This window comes from Salmo trutta, chromosome 27, assembly GCF_901001165.1.
Source record: "Salmo trutta chromosome 27, fSalTru1.1, whole genome shotgun sequence".
NCBI classification, from domain to species: Eukaryota; Metazoa; Chordata; class Actinopteri; order Salmoniformes; family Salmonidae; genus Salmo; species Salmo trutta.
The window spans coordinates 36,965,654-36,992,080 of record NC_042983.1 but is presented as its reverse complement, the minus strand read 5'-3'; the positions used below and the strand labels follow the sequence as shown (position 1 = coordinate 36,992,080).

At 43.3% G+C, this 26,427-nt stretch overlaps 1 protein-coding gene across 2 annotated transcripts in view; it reads right to left on the bottom strand.

The window, feature by feature from the left end:
• LOC115164974 (glutamate receptor ionotropic, delta-2) overlaps positions 1–26,427 on the bottom strand; it is a 582,060-nt gene that overhangs the window by 25,260 nt on the left and 530,373 nt on the right. For both annotated transcript variants that reach the window (XR_003870040.1, XM_029717948.1), the window contains exon 14: positions 4,393–4,559. Coding sequence is in view for 1 of the 2 variants with exons in the window: in XM_029717948.1 (XP_029573808.1) it covers positions 4,393–4,559 (167 nt within the window). In the remaining variant the exon portion in view is untranslated. The remainder of the gene's footprint in view (positions 1–4,392; positions 4,560–26,427) is intronic.

The following is a 26,427-nucleotide window of genomic DNA, read 5'->3' as shown; positions in this document are numbered from 1 at the left end:
AGTGGACTTCTAAAAACCACAGGTTCCTTCTCCAAAAACCAGTGGACTTCTAAAATCCACAGGTTCTCGCTCCAATAACCAGCGGACTTCTAAAATCCACAGGTTTCCTCTCCAATAACCAGCGGACTTCTAAAATCCACAGGTTCCCTCTCCAATAACCAGTGACTTCTAAAATCCACAGATTCCCTCTCCAATAACCAGTGGACTTCTAAAATCCACAGGTTCCCTCTCCAATAACCAGCGGACTTCTAAAATCCACAGGTTCCCTCTCCAATAACCAGTGGACTTCTAAAATCCACAGGTTCCTTCTCCAAAAACCAGTGGACTTCTAAAATCCACAGGTTCCCTCTCCAATAACCAGTGAACTTCTAAAATCCACAGGTTCCCTCTCCAATAACCAGTTGACTTCTAAAATCCACAGGTTACCACTCCAATAACCAGCGGACTTCTAAAATGCACAGGTTCCCTCTCCAATAACCAGTGACTTCTAAAATCCACAGGTTCTCTCTCCAATAACCAGCAGACTTCTAAAATCCACAGGTTCTCTCTCCAATAACCAGCGACTTCTAAAATCCACAGGTTTCCTCTCCAATAACCAGTCGTCTTCTAAAATCCACAGGTTTCCTTTCCAATAACCAGTGGACTTCTAAAATCCACAGGTTTCCTCTCCAATAATCAGTGGACTTCTAAAATTCACAGGTTTCCTCTCCAATAACCAGCGGTCTTCTAAAATCCACAGGTTCCCTCTCCAATTAGACATGAATCACTGACTATTTGTCTTTCTACCGATAGCTTGGAGATATTTGATTAGGGAGCCTCTGTTTTCTTTCCAGGACTTGAGGTTCTGATTGAGAAGGCCAACGAACGCCTTGGAGATGCCCTTGTTTTTATTCAAAAGCAATATCTACCCCAAGCTCTCCCATTCCACGCTTTGAAATACCAATAGTTGAGAAAATGTTGACACAGTTTGATAATGAATACTGATGCCATTTCCAAGCCCCACATGATCCCCACACACAGCAAAACTTCAAATGGACTTCTCCTCTGCCACAGAGTGAATAGCAAAATAAATCTCCTTGCGCTTCGAATGAGGCAACGCATGGAGACACATTTATTTGTGATGATAGTGGGGAACACCATAAAGAGTGAAACATTGCATTGCCACCACTGGTTGACAAATACAATTTCTCCATAATTTCAGCTTTGTGCTTCATTGACTTAAAGTCTGTATAAAAACATGTTTTCCTCAAACATTTTGTCTCAGTAATTTACCTTGCATTGTTGCAGGAACCATAGGGAACACTGTTTTATGAAAATGAGTTTGGGAAGTGCTCCCCAAGAGCTGTCCTGGAAATAATGACAAGGAATTAAATAGGACAGTCAATTAATAACTTGTTTACTTTCATAACCACAAATATTCAGCAGTTTTGTGCATCAATAGATAAAGTGGTCTAAATGGAATGAACACTGACTCACACGCTGGCACACACGAATAAACCAGGGCACACGCACACGCACACAAGCATGCAGGCACGCACGCACGTGCGCACACACGCACGCTGGCACAAACAAATATACCACGAGCACACACACACTCACACACAGGAGCATGCAGAAGCATACATGCACGAACAAACACACACACAAACACACATACACAAAAACAGGTACATGCGCACACACACGCACACATATATAAACAATACACACACACATTTTCATTGTAAATACAAATGAAGCTAGCAACCGCCACATGATGGCATACAAGTTCCTCTCTTAGGTGTGTCTAGAAATTAAAACAAATGTAGCCAAATGTCTTTCTCAGTGCAGCAGCACAGCATTAAAGGTGAGTGGGACACTTGAGCATGTCAGAATGATTGAGTTTTACTACATGCCTTTGTCAGTAATCTCAAAGGAAATGTCTAATAGAGAAGGGATTTGGCATTTTGTCTTAGTGTACTTTGTCAATCTAACAACGACCTATAATCCCATCACAACATTTTATGTCCTTCCACAAAAGTCCTTTCACAAATGGACTGGGACAAACTCCGGTCCGCTGAATGACAGAAGGTGACATTTCACTAAAACGCCATACAGCAGTTGACGAAATCCGATCTGCCTAAATCTTTCTCAAAACTGTGTGTGTGTGTGTGTGTGTGTGTAAAACAAGGAACATTAGGAGAAAGGCTATTTTAAACATACTGGTTAGGTTTAGGGCAGTGGCAACCCATCATTCAGGGCAGGTGGGGCAGGAAAATACGGAGCGTAGGGGTTGGTGATATTCTCTAGTTGCGCCGTGATTGGCTCAGTCTTCTGTCACTCATGGGGACACTACATCACAGCCAAGTCTAAGGTTTGAACTCGAAAATTCAAGCCTCTTGGATGCTGCCATAGAAGTGCCCATCCAAGAAGGCTCAAGGTCATTGGCCACCGATAGAATTATGTCAAATAACGTTATATATATAGTTGCTTTGATTGGACTGCTAGCTAAGATTACTTTCAAAATCTTAGCTAGCAGTCATCATCATGAATTAAGTCAACAATCTACTAGCAAATTCTTTTTAATCCTTGTCATATGAAGAGAAATAATGAAGAGAAATTATAGATAAAACGTATAGGTGTTCATCGGCCATTGGACAGAAACATTACACAGCAAATTCAACAATGAGTGGTTTGGAAGGAATCAGTGGCTAACTGCAAGCATTGTAAAGCAATCACTAGCCTGCTATCCAGTGGAGTGGCTGTGTAGTCCCAAGTCTGGGATTAAGGGTCTCTTTTCCAGGTTGAAAATGATAAACATTCAACATTGGCCATGCTGTCAATGAAGCATGATTTGTGCCGCACTCAAAACAACTGTAAACTTGGAACTGCGAATCTGACTTGTTGTGTTGTACAGTGTATGTTGTGTGGTAAACTGTTAGTAGTCCATGTGCCTCACCCTAGTAATTTGGTCTATTTTCCCCCTCTTTTTGCCTACTGTTCTGTAGCCTATAACCTGTTTTAGAGAAATGTAATCATAGAATATTGTAAGAGCTGTCATTGTCTGCTTATATGGCCCCTTTATTTATCCTACAGTTCTGACTTGGTGTACAGGGAGACTGCAATAACGGTCCATGATCTGAATTCTGTCACTATACATTTCAAAAGTGCTGAACAAACAAACAAATGTCCTAGCTCGCTCAATAATGTCTTAATCGAAATTACGGATTGCCTCTCATCCGCTTATCGTCCCCTTATGCCATAGTTTGTACATCTCAATTGTCATTAGAAACCACATTTGGTACATGCCCCCCACATTCTGAAATTGCATTTTTGTCCCCCTCCAGTTTGACCATTTTAATGTGATACAAAAGCCGGCAACAGTGTGATTTAGGACTATGAGGATGCCTCTGAGCGGTCGGGTAGGCTGTTTGGAGTGTTTATCCGTCTAGATAAAAAATAAAATATATATCTATGTATATAAATATACAGTTCTGGAAAAAATTAAGAGACCACTACAAAACTATTGGTTTCTCTGGTTTTACTATTTATAGGTATGTGTTTTGGTAAAATTAACATTTTTGTTTTATTCCAGAAACTACTGACTGTGAAATTTGGTGGAGGATCGGTGATGATCTGGGGGTGCTTCAGCAAGGATGGAATCGGGCAGATTTGTCTTTGTGACGGACGCATGAATCAAGCCACGTACAAGGTTGTCCTGGAAGAAAACTTGATTCCTTCTGCTCTGACAATGTTCCCCAACTCTGAGGATTGTTTTTTTCCAGCAGGACAATGCTCCATGCCACACAGCCAGGTCAATCAAGGTGTGGATGGAGGACCACCAGATCAAGACCCTGTCATGGCCAGCACAATCTCCAGACCTGAACCCCATTGAAAACCTCTGGAATGTGATCAAGAGGAAGATGGATGGTCACAAGCCATCAAACAAAGCTGAGCTGTTAGAATTTTTGCACCAGGAGTGGTATAAAGTCACCCAACATCAGTGTGAAAGATTGGTGGGGAGCATGCCAAGACACATGAAAGCTGTGATTGAAAATCAAGGTTATTCCACCAAATATTGAACATTAGTATTGTGTTGTTTAAAAATGAATATGAACTTATTTTCTTTGCATTATTCGAGGTCTGACAAAACTGGATCTTTTTTATTATTTTGACCACTTTTCTGCAAATAAATGCTCTAAATGACAATATTTTTACTTGAAATTTGGGAGAAATGTTGTCAGTAGTTTATAGAATAAAACAAAAATGTTCATTTTACTCAAACACATACTTATAAATAGTAAATCCGGAGAAACTGATCATTTTGCAGTGGTCTCTTCATTTTTTCCAGAGCTGTATATGATGTCCCCCCCACTTCTAAAACCAAAGTTGCGCCCCTGCTTAATTCTGTACCTCTGGGAGAAGATGTCCCTGTATGGACTGCCGTGCTGCATGGCGAAGCCGTAGCCCCGATCTGGTGCGTTGCTCCCCACAGTGTAGAAGGAGCAGTCCTCATCGTTGATGGCCATATACTCCAGCACCGCCGCATCCCACACAAAGGCAAAACGCCCGTACTTCACCTGAGAGAAAAGTAAAAACACAGACATAGAACTACTGAGTGTATTCATGAGGGTCAAACTGCTGTGTTCTGATGGGCTACGCCCTTTCTTGTAATTCTATTTCTATGGTTAGAAACAGATATAGAAACACATAACACTATACAAACTATATGTTGACACTTGGGTAGAGAGATGGTAACATGATTGAACATGAACATTAACCGTGACTAATTGTGTCGTATGCACTGTGGAGTAGGGTGAAGTGTTGCCCCTAGACGCTGATTTTGGGTCAAATTTTGTATTTTCCACAGTAGTCAAGGTCAGGATGTTTTTTCCTTGTTTTAATTGTACATGGTCCTTGACAAATCAATCAATAAAATCTAAAAGAAGACATACATGATTAAGTTACCCTGTAATTGGAATATAATATGTTATTTTAATTTGAAGCTGTAGCGAGTGCATGTTATAGCTTAATATTCATCACACACTGTGTCAGCCCTTTCATCTGTTTCAAGGGGGGAAGTCTAGGTTAAAATGGTTTGTGTCCCAAATGGCACCCTATTCCCTATATAGTGCACTACTTTTGACCAGGGCCCATTGGGGCAGAACTGTATTTGGACTCTGACGTATCATTAACTGTAATGGTACTTTATGAGATTTTCAGGCACCTGACACCAGTCTGTCTGGATGGGGTTCAACGTGATTGCCCAAACAGTAGACCCTGAGATGAGGAAATCAGACAGCTACCCTATGGGTACATCCCAAATGGTACCCTATACCTTTGATAGGGCACTACTTTTGAGTGCACTGTATAGGGAATAGGGGGCCATTTGGTAAGCAGTATCTTCCTTCTCCTAGATTCCCTTTATTTTTTTATTTTCTATTTTACCTTTATTTAACTAGGCAAGTCATTTAAGAACAAATTCTTATTCTTATTTTCAATTCAGGGGCAGAATGACAGATTTTTACCTTTCGGTTACAAGTCCAACGCTCTAACCACTAGGCTACCTGCCGCCCCATTATATCACAGGGTCTTATAGATTTGCTTCCAGGAAAATGATGTTGGGTCAATCAGTTCTACTGGTTTGGAAGTTAAGATGACATCTGACCACAAGTATACACAGTGGTTGTTGGGGTTACTAGTCAATCATAGCCAGCAAGGAGTTTTATGGGATCAGAATGCACATTTTTGGATTTATGTACTCAACAAAATTCAACAGAAACGCAATGGCACAATATCTTTCTGCATGTACTGACGTTTCCCTCTGGGAAAAATAAAAGCAATTATATTATTTTATTTTGTATTGCATTCTATTTTATGGTTGTCACATGCAAGACAGATGTGAGCTAGTAAGATTTGTCTCCTTGTTCAAATATGTTTTATGGCATTTTTTTACCCCTTCAAATTTCTCTTATCTCCTCCCTGTCTCTTGTGCCCTCTTTTCTCAACACTTGATGAGTGTTTCTTTGGTTTTGAGAGAAGGCTATTATAATGGAATACACGGTTGATGATGATATTATCTGCAATAACCCAAAACCCATTTAAAACTAATGATATAATAATGGGTAATCTAAATAGGAAGGTCAAGAATGGGGCGGAATCCTTCTGAACATTTATATTGTCTAATTTCCTCCACATATGAGAAATGTCCTTGAAAGTGTCTAGTGAAAGTTGATCTACTTCATCACATGACATCATTAAAAAATGTAACAAAGCAATGTGCAAAACATTTCCTTTTATGAACACTTTAAAATGTTTATATGGTCGTTCTTATCCCTTATAACGTCAAACACCTATTGCGCAAGAGCAGGGAAGAAATGTCGAGATTCCTATCGATTACCAAACCATTTCCAGAGGAGAGCACGGAAGTGTAAAAAAACAAGCCGGTACCACAAAGTCCTCGCCTTATTGATGCGATTCCAAGAAAAACAACTATAAATAGACTAGTAGAAACATAGAAAAAAAGAGAGAGGGAACAGAAGGAGATGAAGGGTAGAAGTCAGGTAGTGGTTTAGTGGTGGCGCGTGATGAGAGGAGAAGCAGTGAGATATGTCTTTCCGTATGGAGCGAGTGCAGCCTGCCTGGAGCCATGGCAATCAGAAGAGCCCTGATAATTATTAAAAGGCATTGTCGTCAAACACCGGGCACCCGGTGAATCCTAATCACATCATTGTCTTTTCTCGGAAATATGACTGCACTACTCACTAGATCCGTAATCGTGAAATTAAAGCCATTCATCCGTTCCCTTGGGGTACGCTGGGGTAGCCTAATGTCGTTTACGTGAAATATGTTTGTTGTCATTGGTTGTACAGCGTTTCGATTTTTGCATCATCATTTAAAAGCAGGTGATGGCCTCGAAGCTGAGTTGTAATTACTGTGCCGTGAGCATACAGAGTGTTTAATGCTTAATTAACACAAATGCCCTTCCTTTTGCAATTTCAAACACATGATACTGTAGCTTACATCGATGACAGGGTCTACATTGAGGACAGAATACATAGGGGAAAAGTACATTACATTAAAGGTACAACAAACCAAATAAATCTCAAGTTTGGGGTTAATAAATACTGTTGATCAAAATCAAGTCTAACACACTAGCAATTTAATTTGCAAATCGCCAAACTCCCCCCTTTACGGCACATGTTTTAGATTGCTAACTGGTTGTGATTACTGTACCCGTAAATTATTTCAAGCGCTAATTATTTCAAGCGCTAACGTTGTAGAGGATTTAGAGCTTCACACTCAGCTTAAATGAGGAGATCCTTATTTAATGACATTTTTTTTTTTTACATTTATAAGAACTACCATGGTGCCGAATATCAGACAGAAGACTTGGGAGAACAGGCTGGAGCTACGTGTGTCCCAAATGCGATAGGGCTCTGGTCAAAAGTAGTCCACTATATAAGGAATAGGGTGCTATTTCTGACTCAGACTTCTTTGTGGATTGTTCAGCTCATGTTCTCTAGCAGACTTCAAAAGACTGAAACACTGAAGGGCATGTTTTCCAAGAAGAGACTCACACTTCATCTTGCCTCATGATTAAAGTCCTCACACATACCTAAAGTGGTATTTTCTCTCAATTTCAGTTTAAGTTCATTAGAAGGGGCTCATATTTAGGGTTTTGGGGGTTTTGGTGGTTAGTGCTTGTGCTTTGTTCTTCATGTCTGGGCTATCTCAAATGATTCTGTGGCAGCACACAACTGGTAGAGAGTTACAAAGTGACGAACTCACAGTGACTGCATGCGTGGAGTATTCAAACAAGTATGTTGACATTATGTATAAATCTGTCATAGGCATGTGTAAAGTAGAGGGTTCCAGAGGTTAACAAAGAGAATTACTGGAATCAAGGATTGATGAAACTGTGGCAGATTTAGGGGATTAATGTTAGGGTTAGGGTTAAGGTTAGAGTTACGGTTAGGGTTAGCGTTAAGGTTAGAGTTAAGGTTAAGGTTAGAGTTACGGTTAGAGTTACGGTTAGGGTTAAGGTTAGAGTTACGGTTAAGGTTAGGGTTAAGGTTAGAGTTACGGTTAAGGTTAGGGTTAGCGTTAAGGTTAGAGTTACGGTTAGGGTTAGGGTTAGCGTTAAGGTTAGAGTTACGGTTAGGGTTAGCGTTAAGGTTAGAGTTACGGTTAAGGTTAGCGTTAAGGTTAGAGTTACGGTTAAGGTTAGGTATTTACACAATGTGGGTGCAAATCAACTGCTTTTTCTACGTTGTGTTTTCAGGTCAGGATACCTGAGGCGGACCAGGCCCGTATCCACCAACCGTCTCAGAGTAGAAAATGGGTCGTAAGTATTGACAATAGAGACATTACTCCTACTCTCATGGCTCAAATAAAAGCTATGCATGAAACCTCTTTAGTCATAGGAGTCACACCAAGTTGACAGATATTTAGGAGACCTCATGTGCCGTCATAACCAGTTAAGAGTTTCCAACAGGCATCTAAATACTAGAAAAATGCAGGGAGTCAGTGGTTGAAGTTGTTCAAATAATATTTTGATACGTCAATATAATCAATCCATAAATAATCTAGATCTACATGCAAGTAGATCTTGCACTTTTGACAATGATTTCACAGGAGGCATATTTCAATATGATATTCCTAAATACTTATAACCACAAGGCTAATATATAAACACATTTCTTTTTTTGATTATTGAATTACCTACATCATGTTATTTCAAGTTATCCCTTTGGAGTGCAAAATCACGTTAGTAAAAAAATGTCTACGTTTGGCATCCTTAAAAGTTGAGCAACTAAAGGAATCTAGGGCTTATGTTAACTTTGATTGCGTTCGATGAAAATCATAGACCTTTAATACGTTGTATGCAACATTATCGGCAAGTGACTCGATGCCTACTGTAATGTCTACTGTGCCAAAGAGATTTAGGGTTGTTAAACAGGAGTGACGAGTGTGTTGATATAACGGTAATTGTTGTCAAAATTCCGCTTTTTACAACCATCAGAATTAGTTTAAAAAATGTATGCATGCCAACATACAGTATTAGGCAAAAATGTCCACATTTGATGTACAGTCACATTCACTGAGGTTGTCTGAAGAGTGCTATAGAGTTCACAGTCTGGTCATGCCTCATCAGGATTGGTTATTGCCCAATTTACAACAATGTCAATAAGTGTCATCACTATCTTTCCTTTGCGGTACCTCAAACTGTCATGATTACCAGCTGAGATAAACTGTAATGAGTTGATTTTACTCCTGGCTCAGAGTTTGTCTGGGCAGTGTCTTCACATCATCCTAAATCCTATTCTGAATTGGGAGTTTTTTTAGTCTTAAAACAGGTTTTAACAAGATTCCTAAGACCTTTTTTGATGCGTTATGGATACCATCCCAGGTCAGTAGAAGGTCAGACTATAGCTGAGGAAGACCAGGTCAGTCACAGACCAAGGCTACCTGAGGAAGACCAAGGCTACCTGTCACAGACCAAGGCTACCTGTCACAGACCAAGCCTACCTGAGAGAGACAAAGGCTACCTGAGAGAGACAAAGGCTACCTGAGGAAGACTAAGACTACCTGAGACAGACCAAGGCTACCTGAGGAAGACCAAGGCTACCTGAGGAATACCAAGGCTACCTGAGGAAGACCAAGGCTACCTGAGACAGACCAAGGCTTCCTGAGACAGACCAAGGCTACCTGAGGAAGACCAAGGCTACCTGAGACAGACCAAGGCTTCCTGAGGAAGAACAAGGCTACCTGAGATACCAACAATACCTTTCTGTCTCAATTCAATTCAATTCCAGGGCTTTATTGGCATGGGAAACATATCTCTCTCTCTCTCTCTCTCTCTTTCTCTCTCTCTTAAATTATTACAGAAAAAAGGGCTGACGCTCAAACTATCTTAGATTACTGGGATCCACGACTGACGGAGCATCCCTCTGCACCTCCACCACCCTCTCCTAGGGAGCAGTAGAGAGCGGAGAGGAGAGGAGAGAGAGGGAAGAAGATGAAAAGGAATGTGTGAAAGTTCCCGTGTCCCGATACACAATCAATTAACATCACTCCTCCCTCTGCTTCTCAGCCTCCTCTTATACTCTCTCTCTCTCTCTCTCTCTCTTTCGCTCTCTCACTCTCCCTCTCTCTCTCTCTCTCTCTCTCTCTCTCCCTCCCACTCCCCAACCTTCTGTTTGCACTGACAGAGCTTCCTCTCTAAAAGTCCCTCGCCACCTTCCAGCTCCCTCTCCAGGCTCTCTCTGCATCTGTTCAGATGCCTCACGCTCCCCCACTCTCTCTCCCTCTCACTCTCTCTCTCCATCCATGCATTTGTTTGTTTTCAAGGAATCAGGAAGAATTTTGTGATAAAACCACAGTGAGTTTTACTCGGATCATTCTGCACTATGGGCTCAGTGGAGATAGTCTTTCCCAACAGTGGTTGGCACTAGTTGGCACACAGGTGGCATACCCACCCGTCGCATGTACGCTTGACAGTAACAGTGGTGACAGACCGGTAACGTGTGTGACAACTTTTTCTCCGCCGTTTGTTTTCCGTTCTTAATTAAAGCTAGAATCTGTAGTTGCTACATCCATTTGGACTTATAAATTAATGATACTATACATACCCATTGATTTTTGAGGAATATAACTTATGCCACATGAGCTTAGTTCAACTGTCGTACCTCATCAGAACCCAAACTTGTTTTCCTCCAGTGTTTGTTAAAAACTTAAAAGTAGCCTTCCCTTGTAGCTCAGTTGGTTGAGCATGGTGTTTGCAATGCCAGGGTTGTGGGTTCGATTCCCACAGGAGGATAGCACAGAAAAAACAAAAATGTATGAAATGAAATGTATGCATTCACTACTGTAAGTCGCTATGGATAAGAGCGTCTGCAAAATGACTAAAATGTAAACAAACACGGTATAGCTTCAAAACTATAATTTTGATATCATGGATGTTCAGTCCTTGCATTCATTGCTCTGTCTATGAACAACAGCTGGTGCACGAAATCTAAGGAAGTCTCTAGATTTTGCTCGCCTAAAGTAGAGTATATTGTGATAAATTGCAGGCCACACTACATGCCTAGAGAGTTTTCAGCTATACATTTAGTGGCTGTTTATTTACCACCACAGACAGATGCTGGCACTAAGACCACACTCAGTCAGCTGTATAAGGAAATAAGCAAACAGGAAACCACTCACCCAGAGGCGGCGCTCCTAGTGGCCGGAGACTTCAATGCAGGGAAACTTAAATCAGTTCTACCAAATTTCTATCAACATGTTAAATGTACAACCAGAGGGGAAAAAATTCTAGATCAACTGTACTCCAAACACAGAGATGCGTACAAAGCTCTCCCTCGCCCTCCATTTGGTAAATACGACCACAACTCTATCCTCCTGATTCCTGCATACAAGCAAAAATGAAAGCAGGAATCACCAGTGTCTCGGTCTATAAAAAAGTGGTCAGATGAAGCAGATGCTAAACTACAGGACTGTTCTGCTATCACAGACTGGAACATGTTCCGGGATTCTTCCGATGGCATTGAGGAGTACACCACATCAGACACTGGCTTTATCAATAAGTGCATCGAGGACGTTGTCCCCACAGTGACTGTACGTACATACCCCAACCAGAAGCCATGGATTACAGGCAACATTTGCACTGAGCTAAAGTGTAGAGCTGCTGCTTTCAAGGTGCGGGACTCTAACCCGGAAGCTTATAAGACATCCTGCTATGCGCTGCGACGAACCATCAAACAGGCAAGCGTCAATACAGGGATAAGATTGAATCAAACTCCACCGGCTCCGACGCTCATCTTATGTGGCAGGGCTTGCAAACTATTACAGACTACAAAGGGAAGCACAGCCGCGAGCTGCCCAGTGACACGAGCCTACCAGACGAGCTAAATCACTTCTATGCTCGCTTCGAGGCAAGCAACACTGAGGCATGCATGAGAGCATCAGCTGTTCCGGACGACTCTGTGATCACGCTCTCCGTAGCTGGCATGAGTAAGACCTTTAAACAGGTCAAAATACACGAGGCTGCCGGGCCAGATGGATTACCAGGACGTGTGCTCCGGGCATGTGCTGACCAACTGGCAGGTGTCTTCACTGACCTTTTCAACATGTCCCTGATTGAGTCTGTAATACCAACATGTTTCAAGCAGACCACCATAGTCCCTGTTCCCAAGAACACTAAGGCAACCTGCCCAAATGACTACAGACCCGTAGCACTCACGTCCGTAGCCATGAAGTGCTTTGAAAGGCTGGTAATGGCTCACATCAACACCATTATCCCAGAAACCCGAGACCCACTCCAATTTGCATTCCGCCCAAACAGATCCACAGATGATGCAATCTCTATTGCACTCCACACTGCCCTTTCCCACCTGGACAAAAGGAACACTTATGTGAGAATGTTATTCATTGACTACAGCTCAGCCGTCAACCCCATAGTGCCCAAAAAGCTCATCACTAAGCTAAGGATCCTGGGAATAAACATCCCCCTTGCAACTGGATCCTGGACTTCCTGACGGGCCGCCCGCAGGTGGTGAGGGTAGGTAGCAACACATCTGCCACGCCGATCCTCAACACTGGAGCCCCCCAGGGGTGCGTGCTCAGTCCCCTCCTGTACTCTCTGTTCACCCATTACTGCATGGCCAGGCACGACTCCAACACCATCATTAAGTTTGCAGATGACACAACAGTGGTAGGCCTGATCAATGACGAGACAGCCAATAGGGAGGAGGTCAGAGACCTGGCCGGGTCGTGCCAGAATAACAATGTAACAACGTAACCAAGACTAAGGAGATGATTGTGGACTACAGGAAAAGGAGGACTGAGCACGCCCCCATTCTCATTGACGGGGCTGTAGTGGAGCAGGTTGAGAGCTTCAAGTTCCTTGGTGTCCACATCAACAACAAACTAGAATAGTCCAAACACACCAAGACAGTCGTGAAGAGGGCACGATAAAGCCTATTCCCCCTCAGGAAACGAAAAAGATTTGTCAGGGGTCCTCAGATCCTCAAAAGGTTCTACAGCTGCAACATCGAGAGAATCCTGACTGGTTGCATCACTGCCTGGTACGGCAATTGCTCGGCCTCCAACCACAAGGCACTACAGAGGGTAGTGCAAACGGCCCAGTACATCATTGGGGCTAAGCTGCCTGCCATCCAGGACCTCTACACCAGGCAGTGTCAGAGGAAGGCCCTAAAAATTGTCAAAGACCCCAGCCCCCCCAGTCATAGACTGTTCTCTCTACTACCGCATGGCAACCGGTACCGGGGTGCCAAGTCTAGGACAAAAAGGTTTCTCAACAGTTTCTACCCCCAAGCCATAAGACTCCTGAACAGGTAATCAAATGACTATTTGCATTGTGTGCCCCCCCTCCAACCCCTTTTTTACTCTGCTGCTACTCTCTGTTGATCATATATGCATAATAACTTTAACTATACAAATCAAATCAAAATCAAATCAAATTTTATTGGTCACATACACATGGTTAGGAGATGTTTGCGATTCTAGTTCCGACAGTGCAGTAATATCTAACAAGTAATCTAACAACTTCACATCAACTACCTTTTACACACAAGTGTAAATTAATGAATAAGAATATGAACATATAAATATACTGCTCAAAAAATAAAGGGAACACTTAAACAACACAATGTAACTCCAAGTCAATCACACTTCTGTGAAATCAAACTGTCCACTTAGGAAGCAACACTGATTGACAATAAATTTCACATGCTGTTGTGCAAATGGAATAGACAACAGGTGGAAATTATAGGCAATTAGCAAGACACCCCCAATAAAGGAGTGGTTCTGCAGGTGGTGACCACAGACCACTTCTCAGTTCCTATGCTTCCTGGCTGATGTTTTGGTCACTTTTGAATGCTGGCGGTGCTTTCACTCTAGTGGTAGCATGAGACGGAGTCTACAACCCACACAAGTGGCTCAGGTAGTACAGCTCATCCAGGATGGCACATCAATGCGAGCTGTGGCAAGAAGGTTTGCTGTGTCTGTCAGCGTAGTGTCCAGAGCATGGAGGCGCTACCAGGAGACAGGCCAGTACATCAGGAGATGTGGAGGAGGCCGTAGGAGGGCAACAACCCAGCAGCAGGACCGCTACCTCTGCCCAAAATAACCTCCAGCAGGCCACAAATGTGCATGTGTCTGCTCAAACGGTCAGAAACAGACTCCATGAGGGTAGTATGAGGGCCTGACGTCCACAGGTGGGGGTTGTGCTTACAGCCCAACACCGTGCAGGACGTTTGGCATTTGCCAGAGAACACCAAGATTGGCAAATTCGCCACTGGTGCCCTGTGCTCTTCACAGATGAAAGCAGGTTCACACTGAGCACATGTGACAGACGTGACAGAGTCTGGAGACGCCGTGGAGAATGTTCTGCTGCCTGCAACATCCTCCAGCATGACCGGTTTGGCGGTGGGTCAGTCATGGTGTGGGGTGGCATTTCTTTGGGGGGGCCGCACAGCCCTCCATGTGCTCGCCAGAGGTAGCCTGACTGCCATTAGGTACCGAGATGAGATCCTCAGACCCCTTGTGAGACCATATGCTGGTGCGGTTGGCCCTGGGTTCCTCCTAATGCAAGACAATGCTAGACCTTATGTGGCTGGAGTGTGTCAGCAGTTCCTGCAAGAGGAAGGCATTGATGCTATGGACTGGCCCGCCCGTTCCCCAGACCTGAATCCAATTGAGCACATCTGGGACATCATGTCTCGCTCCATCCACCAACGCCACGTTGCACCACAGACTGTCCAGGAGTTGGCGGATGCTTTAGTCCAGGTCTGGGAGGAGATCCCTCAGGAGACCATCCGCCACCTCATCAGGAGCATGCCCAGGCGTTGTAGGGAGGTCATACAGGCACGTGGAGGCCACACACACTACTGAGCCTCATTTTGACTTGTTTTAAGGACATTACATCAAAGTTGGATCAGCCTGTAGTGTGGTTTTCCACTTTAATTTTGACTGTGACTCCAAATCCAGACCTCCATAGGTTGATACATTTTTGTGTGATTTTGTTGTCAGCACATTCAAGTATGTAAAGAAAAAAGTATTTAATAAGATTATTTAATTCATTCAGATCTAGGATGTGTTATTTTAGTGTTCCCTTTATTTTTTTGAGCAGTGTATATTGCTGAGCGATGGCAGAACGGCATAGGCAAGATGCAGTAGATGGTATAGAGTACAGTATATACATATGAGATGAGTAATGTAGGGTATGCAAACATTATATAAAGTGGCATTGTTTAAAGTGACTAGTGATACATTTATTACATCCAATTTTTAATTACTAAAGTGGCTAGAGATTTGAGTCAGTATGTTGGCAGCAGCCACTCAATGTTAGTGATGGCTGTTTAACAGTCTGATGGCCATGAGATAGAAGCTGTTTTTCAGTCTCTCGGTCCCAGCTTTGATGCACCTGTCCTGACCTCGCCTTCTGGATGATAGCGGGGTGAACAGGCAGGGGCTCGGGTTGTTGTTGTCCTTGATGATCTTTTTGGCCTTGCTGTGACATCGGGTAGTGTAGGTGTCCTGGAGGACTGGTAGTTTTCTCACGGTGATGCGTTGTGCAGACCTCACTACCCTCTGGAGAGCCTTACGGTTAGGGGTGGAGCAATTGCTGTACCAGGCGGTGATACAGCCCGACAGGATGCTCTCGATTGTGCATCTGTAAAAGTTTGTGAGGGTCTTAGGGGCCAAACCAAATTTCTTCAGCCTCCTGAGGTTGAAGAGGCGCTGTTGCACCTTCTTCACCACGCTGTCTGTGTGGGTGGACCATTTCAGTTTGTCCGTGGTGTGTCCGCAGAGGAACTTAAAACTTTCCACCTTCTCCACTACTGTCCCGTCGATGTGGATAGGGGGGTGCTCCCTCTGCTGTTTCCTGAAGTCCACTATCATCTCCTTTGTTTTGTTGACGTTGAGTGTGAGGTTATTTTCCTGATACCACACTCCGAGGTCCCTCACCTCCTCCCTGTAGGCCGTCTCGTCGTTGTTGGTAATCAAGCCTACCACTGTAGTGTCGTCTGCAAACTTGATGATTGAGTTGGAGGTGTGCATGGCCACGCAGTCATGGGTGAACAGGAAGTACAGGAGAGGGCTGAGAATGCACCCTTGTGGGGCCCCAGTGTTGAGGATCAGCGGGGTGAAGATATACTCCAAATTGGAGTGGGTCTGGGGTGTCAGGTAGGGTGGAGGTGATATGATCCTTGACTAGTCTCTCAAAGCACTTCATGATGACGGAAGTGAGTGCTACGGGGCGATAGTCGTTTAGCTCAGTTACCTTAGCTTTCTTGGGAACAGGAACAATGGTGACCCTCTTGAAGCATGTGGGAACAGCAGACTGGGATAGGGATTGATTGAATATGTCCGTAAACACACTAGCCAGCTGGTCTGCGCATGCTCTGAGGACACGGCTAGGGATGCCGTCTGGGCCGGCAGCCTTGCGAGGGTTAACACGTTTAAACGTTTTACTCAGCCCACAGGTTTTGGTAGCAGGCCGTGTCGGTGGCACTGTATTCTTCTCAAAGCCAGCAAAGAAGTTGTTTAGTTTGTCTGGGAGCAAGACATCGGGGTCTGCGGCTGGTTTTCTTTTTGTAGTCCGTGATTGACTGTAGACCCTGCCACATACCTCTCTGGTCTGAGCAGTTGAATTGTGACTAGTTTGTCTCTATACTGACGCTTAGCTTGTTTGATTGCCTTGTGGAGGGAATATCTACACTGTTTGTATTCGGTCATGTTTCCGGTCACCTTGCCCTGATTAAAAGCAGTGGTTTGCGCTTTCAGTTTTGCGCCAATGCTGCCATCAATCCACGGTTTCTGGTTGGGGAAGGTTTAATTAGTCACCGTGGTTACAACATCACCAATGCACTTACTAATAAACTCGCTCACCGAATCAGCGTTAACATCAATGTTGTTGTTCGACGCTATCTGGAACATATCCCATTCCACGTGATTGAAGCAATCTTGAAGCGTGGAATCAGATTGGTCGGACCAGCGTTGAACAGACCTGAGCATGGGCGTTTCCTGTTTAAATTTCTGTCTATAGGCTGGGAGCAACAAAATGGAGTCGTGGTCAGATTTTCCGAAAGGAGGGCGAGGGAGGGCTTTGTATGCATTGCGGAAGTTAGAGTAACAATGATCCAGAATTTTGCCAACCCGGGTCGTGCATTCGATATGCTGATACAATTATTGTTTTCAGATTAGCCTTGTTAAAATCCCCAGCTACAATAAATGCAGCCTCAGGATAAGTTGTTTCCAGTTTACATAGAGTCCAATGAAGTTCTTTCAGGGCTGTCAAGGTGTCTGCTTGGGGGGGGGATATACACGACTGATTATAATCAAAAATAATTATCTTGGTAGATAATGCGGTCAGCATTTGATTATAAGGAATTCTAGGTCAGGTGAACAAAAGGACTTGAGTTCCTGTATGATCACACCACGACTCGTTAATCATAAGGCATACACCACTGCCCTTCTTCTTAACAGAGATGTTTGTTTCTGTCGGCGCGATGCATGAAGAAACCAGGTGGCTGTACCGACTCTAATAATGTATCCCGAGTGAGCCATGTTTCCGTGAAACAGAGAATGTTACAATGTCTGATGTCTCTCTGGAAGGCAACCCTTGCTCGGATTTCATCTACCTTGTTGTCAAGAGACTGGACATTGGCGAGTAGTATACTTGGGAGTGGTGCGTGATGTGCCCGTCTACGGAGCCTGACCGAAGACCGCTCCGTCTGCCCCGCCATTGTTTTGGGTCGCCTGCTGGGATCCGATCCATTGTCCTGGGTGGTGGTCCAAACAGAGGATCCGCTTCGGGAAAGTCGTATTCCTGGTCATAATGTTGGTAAATTGACGTTGCTCTTATATCCAATAGTTCTTCCCGGCTGTATGTAATAAGACTTAAGATTTCCTGGGGTAACAGATGCATTCATTCAATACATTCATGTACATATGTACATACTACCTCAATTGGCCTGACCAACCAGTGCTTCTTCACATTGACTAAGCGGGCTATCTGGTGCATGCTGGGTAGAGATTCAGATGAAATACCCAGGAGATTACCAGCAGATGTTATCGCAGGTGCAGTGATATGCTTGTGTTTCTAGCTCCAACAGTATAATACTACTTAGCAATACAACACAATATACACATAATCCAAAACATGTAAAGAAAGAAATTAAGAAATATCAGAACATACAACGTCAGAGTCAACAGTTTAAATATACTGTACATATGTATATAATGGTGTGTATAGACATTATGGACAGTATGAATAGACAAAGGTGTACAGCAGTAGTTATATAGGATGAGCCATGACTAGAATACAGTATATACATCTAAAGTGGGTAAAACAGTACGTAAACATTATTAAAGTGACAAGTGTTCAATGACTATGTACATAAGGCAGCAGTCTCTAAGGTGCAGAGTAGAGTACCGGGTGGTAGCCGGCTAGAAACAGTCACTAAGGTTCAGGGCAGGGTACTGTGTGGAGGCCGGTGAGTGACGACTGTTTAACAGTCTGATGGCCTGGAACTTTTTTTCAGTCTCTTGGTCCCAGCTTTGATGCACCTGTACGGTCTCTTCCTTAGATGGTAACGAGGTGAACAGGCCATGGCTCGGGTGATTGAGGTCATTGGTGATCTTCTTGGCCTTCCTTTGACACTGGGTGCTGTAGATGTCCTGGAGGGCAGGCAGTGTGCCCCCCCCCCCTCCCAATTGATGCGTTGGGCTGACCACACCACCCTCTGGAGAGCCCTGCAGTTGCGGACAGTGCAGTTATGGAATGGTGAACATGCCTTTCTGCCAGCGCTCCCTTGCAAAGTAATTTAACAGAAGAAGGCTGGCCCAGAAATGAACCTCACAAGGCTAATGTAACATGACAGCATAAGCCTCCCACTTTCTTGCGGCAGGGTAGCCACCTCCTGCATTTCAGAGGGAAACACTTTTGTCAGGGGAAAATATTGCGTTACATTTGAATTCACCAGATTTAACGATTTATTCAGAGGTTGGACCGCCGGCCATCTTTGTGGTAATAATTAGAAGTAAAATGTCAATTCAATTTAAATGTCAATGTTGTACCAGCTAAATTGCAGATAGATAGATAGATAGATAGATAGATAGATAGATAGATAGATAGATAGATAGATAGATAGATAGATAGATAGGTAGGTCCATTCTAGGAATTCTATGTCTATGATTGAAATGACACCCACCCTGTATTCAAGAGCATGTTGTGTCTCAACCGATTGCAACACAAAAATCTTACATGATGTAATGTAGGGTCTAAGCTACGGCATATGTGAATATGAAAATCTGAGTTGACACATTTTTTGATAATTTACATTAAGAGTAAAAAAATTAATTGACTTTTTCTTTAATACCCAACAAAGAACAGGAGCACATAATCTGACATAATCTGAGCCAAACAGCAGAGGAACTATGAGTTTTACCGAAGAGGATTTGGCTATTGATTTGAAAAAGGAAGTCGAGTTTAACCACTGCATGAACCCATTATGTTTTCCTTTTTTTACTTAAACAACTGAGAAGTTGCAAGAGTGACATAATTAAAATATTGTCTGCTTTGAACGCACACTATTTGGCACGAGTCGGTTGAAATCGCATCGCTGCTAGTTCCTCAAAAAGGGTTCCTCAAACGCCATGTGTCATTGTCTCGCCACTGCAGATTTAATAGCAGAATATTAGACTGCCGCTGAACAAAACAAAACAATGCCAAGGGAGGAAAACAGAGCCCGTATCGTTTATTAGGAACTTCTGGTTGTATGACTTAGGCCTTGTTAAATACAGAAGTCTGTTAAATGGGGCAGAAGTCCACAAAGCATATTGCGTGTAACAAACAGTTACATGACCTACAGCATGGTCAAGCACTGTTCGCTGCTCTGGCACCCCAATGGTGGAACAAGCTCCCTCACGACGCCAGGACAGCGGAGTCAATCACCACCTTCCGGAGACACCTGAAACCCCACCTCTTTAAGGAATACCTGGGATAGGATAAAGTAACCCTTCTACCCCCCCCCCAAAAAAAGATATAGATGTACTATTGTAAAGTGGTTGTTCCACTGGATATCATAAGGTGAATGCACCAATTTGTAAGTCGCTCTGGATAAGAGCGTCTGCTAAATGACGTAAATGTAAATGTGAGCAAGTTAATGTTTCCGACATTTTCGGACCACTAAACAACTATTGATTTAGAACCACAGAGAGTTACCACAAGTCACAAAGAAAACAGGAGCTGCCTCCACTATTCCAGCACCATTTCAACTTCATCTAATCACCTCTGCTTAGTCTAATACAGTGACAACTAAAAGATAACAAAAACGATTTAGTCCAATCAACGTAAGCTATACAGTGAGGGAAAAAAGTATTTGATCCCCTGCTGATCTTGTACGTTTGCCCACTGACAAAGAAATTATCAGTCTATAATTTTAATGGTAGGTTTATTTTAACAGTGAGAGACAGAATAACAACAAAAAAATCCAGAAAAACGCATGTCAAAAATGTTATAAATTGATTAGCATTTTAATGAGAGAAATAAGTATTTGACCCCCTCTCAATCAGAAAGATTTCTGGCTCCCAGCTGTCTTTTATACAGGTAACAAGCTGAGATTAGGAGCACACTCTTAAAGGGAGTGCTCCTAAACTCAATTTGTTACCTGTATAAAAGACACCTCTCCACAGAAACAATCAATCAATCAGATTCCAAACTCTCTACCATGGCCAAGACCAAAGAGCTCTCCAAGGATGTCAGGGACAAGATTGTAGACCTACACAAGGCTGGAATGGGCTACAAGACCATCGCCAAGCAGCCTGGTGAGAAGGTGACAACAGTTGGTGCGATTATTCGCAAATGGAAGAAACACAAAAGAACTGTCAGTCTCCCTCGGCCTGAGGCTCCATGCAAGATCTCACCTCGTGGAGTTGCAATGATCATGAGAACAGTGAGGAATCAGCCCAGAACTACACGGGAGGATCTTGTCAATGATCTCAAGGCAGCTGGGACCATTGTCACCAAGAAAACAATTGGTAACACACTACGCCATGAAGGACTGAAATCCTGCAGCGCCCGCAAGGTCCCCCTGCTCAAGAAAGCACATATACATGCCCATCTGAAGTTTGCCAATGAACATCTGAATGATTCAGAGGACAACTGGGTGAAAGTGTTGTGGTCAGATAAGACCAAAATGGAGCTCTTTGGCATCAACTCAACACGCCGTGTTTGGAGGAGTAGGAATGCTGCCTATGACCCCAAGAACACCATCTCCACCGTCAAACATGGAGGTGGAAACATTATGCTTTGGGGGTGTTTTTCTGCTAAAGGGACAGGACAACTTCACCGCATCAAAGGGACAATGGACGGGGCCATGTACCGTCAAATCTTGGGTGAGAACCTCCTTCCCTCAGCCAGGGCATTGAAATGGGTCATGGATGGGTATTCCAGCATGACAATGACCCAAAACACACGGCCAAGGCAACAAAGGAGTGGCTCAAGAAGAAGCACATTAAGGTCCTGGAGTGGCCTAGCCAGTCTCCAGACCTTAATCCCATAGAAAATCTGTGGAGGGAGCTGAAGGTTCGAGTTGCCAAACATCAGCCTCGAAACCTTAATGACTTGGAGAAGATCTGCAAAGAGGAGTGGGACAAAATCCCTCCTGAGATGTGTGCAAACCTGGTGGCCAACTACAAGAAACGTCTGACCTCTGTGATTGCCAACAAGGGTTTTGCCACCAAGTACTAAGTCATGTTTTGCAGAGGGGTCAAATACTTATTTCCCTCATTAAAATGCAAATCACTTCATAACATTTTTGACATGCGTTTTTCTGGATTTTTCTGTTGTTATTCTGTCTCTCACTGTTCAAATAAACCTACTATTAAAATGATAGACTGATCATTTCTTTGTCAGTGGGCAAACGTACAAAATCAGCAGGGGATCAAATACTTTTTTCCCTCACTGTATATGATACTGAAGTCCATGGTCGGGATTTCTATTTCTGTGTGTGTGTGCGTGTGCATGTGTGCATTCGTGCTAGTAGAAAAACATGTTGACACACCCTGTTACTTGTAGAGAAACGTCAATGCCATCCTCCTCTCTTTCACGTTGCCTAAACGGTCTATCACCTTGTCATACAGTACAAGCATTTATTTTTTGTTGTCCTAGGCTACTTGGCTAAAATGCTTGATCACTAGCCTAACTTCCATTCATTCATGAGCAACGTTAGCTAGTTAACATTAGCCTTCTACATCTAGCTACATGTTGAACTTCCATCCTCTCAGGCCAGGGGAACAACAATGTATGAATTAATGGTTGGATCAGAATCACTGTTGTAATCATTGGCCAGTACAGAGAATTGAGTAAAAAAGTCAAAATCCCTATCTCCATGCATGGCTAATTTAGGAAAGGGTCAATTTTAGCTAGCTAGCCACCGGACGAAAACAACACAACGAGATGCAACAATTCATGTTGTTTCTGTCAATAACGTTTGGGTCTCGATGTGATGTGATTAAATCCAAGCTGGCTTCCCTTGAACCTTGAACCTTTCTTTTGGTGCTCCAGGACCATTCACAGTTGAGCTCACTCAGTTTAACTCAATGCTGATTGGCTATTATTTTATACTTTTTTATCAAGGAAGGCCAAATGCTCGATGGCTTCCCTTGCATTCAATTCCACGTGCGGCAACAATGTCATACTCTTCTTGATCTCACAGCATCAGATAGATGGCCTACACATACAGTACAGAGACAGAGGGCCGCTGTTTTGCTTGCTCGGATGCTTTCTCCTGTGAGATACATTCAGCCTTTAGGGAATTGAAGGAAAATTATGAAATACAGAGAGACGAAAGATAAATAATTGAATGCTTTGTAAATTTATTTGACTTTTAAATGTTTTGGGGAAGAATGGCTTCCCTTGGCATCCATGACTACATGCCACTGCTCAATCTCCATCCTCTCACCCTCCTGCAGAGCTCACCAGTACAGCTCACCAGTACAGCTCACCACGGATGAGTCATTACCTTTTAAATAGGGTCACACCAGTGGATCCTGCAGACCCGCATCACACTTGTCATTTGCAATTATAGCAGGGCTCTTGGTACTGTAGGGCTGTTCTCTCTGTTTTCAGCACAGATAGTTTGAGGACAAACATGATTAATGATGGATGATTGAGACGTTCTGCAGTGGACATATGGGCAGAGGTACTTTGGACACAGTAGCCTGAGGTTCTCTCTCTCTCTTTCTTTCTTTCTTATCTGGTATGGTGACAAGTTTTGCCCACTGCATAGGTTTGACTTCCTTTCCTGACAGGAGGGATCATGACCCCGACAACATGGGCAGGATGTGACAATAGCAGGTGGATCTCAAAAAGAATCTCCGGTCCTCAGACTCCTGTTGTGTATTCATTATGCCAATTCCGTTGCAAAAAGTTTTGTCTTTTGAAAAAGGTTTACTCCAAATGTTGTTGAGTTGAGTTTTGTTCTTTAAACGGAAGTTGTAGTTCAGTCCTGTCTCTCTTAAAAAAAAAATGAGCGGCTGGAAGAAGTTGGAAGGAACCTTGCAGTCAACACTCCACTTTAGAGCATGGAAGAATAGATCATTTAGAGATGTCCAACTTGTGCCAAACACTATTCAGATTGGAATGGCAACACGTGAAAATCATACAATTAACTACAACTTCTGTTTAAGAACCCAACGGCATTTACGTCAAGTTGAAGAGCGTTTGGAGTAAATGGAGTAAATGTTTGGAGTAAAATGTTTTGCAACAGAATATGTGTAACAAATACACCCCTGCTATAGCCTCTCTGTCTTTGATCTAATCTGGCCTAAGGCTACAGTTATCTCCCCCTTGCTAAACTGTGGCTGGGAGAACAGAAGAGCAGAGCATTGGCTCTGTTCCTGGACTGCAATGTACAGTACAGATGTAGGATCTCAATTTTACATTTAAGTAATTTAGCAGACGCTAAGAGCAACTTTCAGTAGTGAATGCATACATTTCATACACTTAATTTCACACAATTTCTTTTTTTTGTACTGGCCCCCCATGGGAATTGAACCCACAACCCTGGTGTCGCACACACTATGCTGGCATTGCAAACACCATGCTCTACCAACTGAGCCACAGGGAAGACTATTTTATTGCTAAGATTGTTCCTGTAAAGTAGAATATGCAAATTTGTAGTGTATTTGAGTTTTAAAAAGGCTTAAACGTTTTTAATTTCCACTTTGAAATGTCAGACTTGATTTGCCCTAACAAAAAAAATGAACCCCTACAAAAATGTCAATTAATAATAATCCACATAATAATTGACATTTTCCGTTGCTGCTGGATTATTTTCCTGCAGTAGCAAATTAAGATCCTACATCTGTATTGTTGTCTCCCTTATCCAAAAGTCCATTAGGTCCTGGCCCGGTGCCATCTTGTCTCAGGCAGACAGAGATAAAGATGTGTGGAGGGTGTGAGAGCAAACAGAATGAGAATGAGGCGGCATCAACGCCGTTGGTAGGAAGGAAGACCTGCACCATCCTCCCTCAGATCCTCTTTGTTTTTTAATTTATTTACAGTCCAATCATTGAACTCGCGGCACAAAACAAAGCGAGGGGTCCATTCTCTTCTTCTTCTGTTCCTGGTGAAAACCGTTGTGAAATGTAATGATTCAATTTGGGTCATCTTGCTGGAACACACAGATCTGGACGGCCAAGATTAAGCTGCTTTTTTAGAAGGATGTTTTGTCTTCATTGTTCTTGCGTTTATGTTTCCCTTCCAATTTATGCAGTTGTGCTTGAGCAACTTTTCTCCTCCTTTGTGATTGCCTTTTCCTCTGTGCTACAGTAGGTTACGCCAGTAGTAACGTCCTCCTTTAATCTTGTAACGATCTGCATTTATCTAAAGTGTCTCGTTAAGGAAGAGTGTCACAACCATATAAACATACAAATGTCCTTTGTAAAGGGAAAAATAATGCAACCTGAATAGAATGACAGGAAAAAATTTTTTTTTCCACAAATGGCAAACATTAACACTATAAGCTTGTTAAAAACAACTATTTATAAGATACATTTTAAGGAACAGTAACTAGGCAAATCAAGATAATCTAAAGTCTGTAATAAGATCTAAGATGGAAAAGGGGACAATGTATTTCTATTATGCCCTGTGCAATATGGAAGACAGAGAATCGAGAGAGTTTTTGCAGCCACCGGCGGCAAGGTAACTTTAATCAGTTGCAGTGGATAGCAGTGGGAGAGCAACTCCTCAGTACGAGGTTCCTTTTTCTATGTAAACACGGCACAGCACTGCAATGGCCTGGTCTAACCTTGAGAGCAGACCCAGAACCCAGACAGCACAGATCAAGACCATGAAAGTGCATAACTAGCCCATTACACATCATATTTCCCACAGTAGCATCCCAACACGTCCACACTCAAAAAATACTCAAATACAGCATCCATATTAGCTGTCTCAATAGACTCATTACTCTCAGTATTCTGCAGTGGAAACAAAATATTACAGAAAAAAGGGCTGAAGCTCAAACTATCTTGATTACTGGGATCCATGACTTATGGAGCATCCCTCTGCACCTCCACCACCCTCTCTGTGATAGTTAGGTCTCCTCCAGGACGCATGGATATACAGGGGATGGCTAGGGAGCAGTAGAGAGCGGAGAGGAGAGGAGAGGAGAGGAGAGGGGAGAGGAGAGGAGAGGAGAGGAGAGGAGAGGAGAGGAGAGGAGAGGAGAGAGAAGGAGATGAAAAGGAATGTGTGAAAGTTTCCGTGTCCCGATACACCATCAATTTACATATCTCCTCCCTCAGCCTCCTCTTATTCACTGCAGGACAATATACCGCCCATCCCCCCCAACCCTCCCAACGAACTCCAACACCTAATTGCAATTTTCGTCCCTATACTTTCATAGACTTTCTTATTACATGTTTTATAATTACAAACTCCTGCAGCGAGCGGCTGGATGTGTTAAGTCATAATGACAGATCAGTCCATTTAACAGAACCTCGGGGGCCACGACGGAGCAGCCATTGCCCGTTTTCACACACACACACACACACACACACACACACACACACACACACACACACACACACACACACACACACACACACACACTCCCTTTATTAGTCTACTATCTTAGCCCTGTGCCCGTATCGTCCCTCTTTTCTTTCTCTCTTTCACTTACAGCTCCAGCGCTGTAGGCCAGTTCTTCAGATGCCTAGCAACCATCCCAGTACTAAATCAATCAGCAGACTGAGATCAGTGCAGGCTACTCGCGATCTCTCTCTCTCTCTCCCCTCCCCCTCTCCCTCCCTCTCTCTCTCAAGTTATTGCAGAAAAAGCTCAAACTATCTTAGATTACTGGGATCCACGACTGACGGAGCATCCCTCTGCACCTCCACCACCCTCTCCGT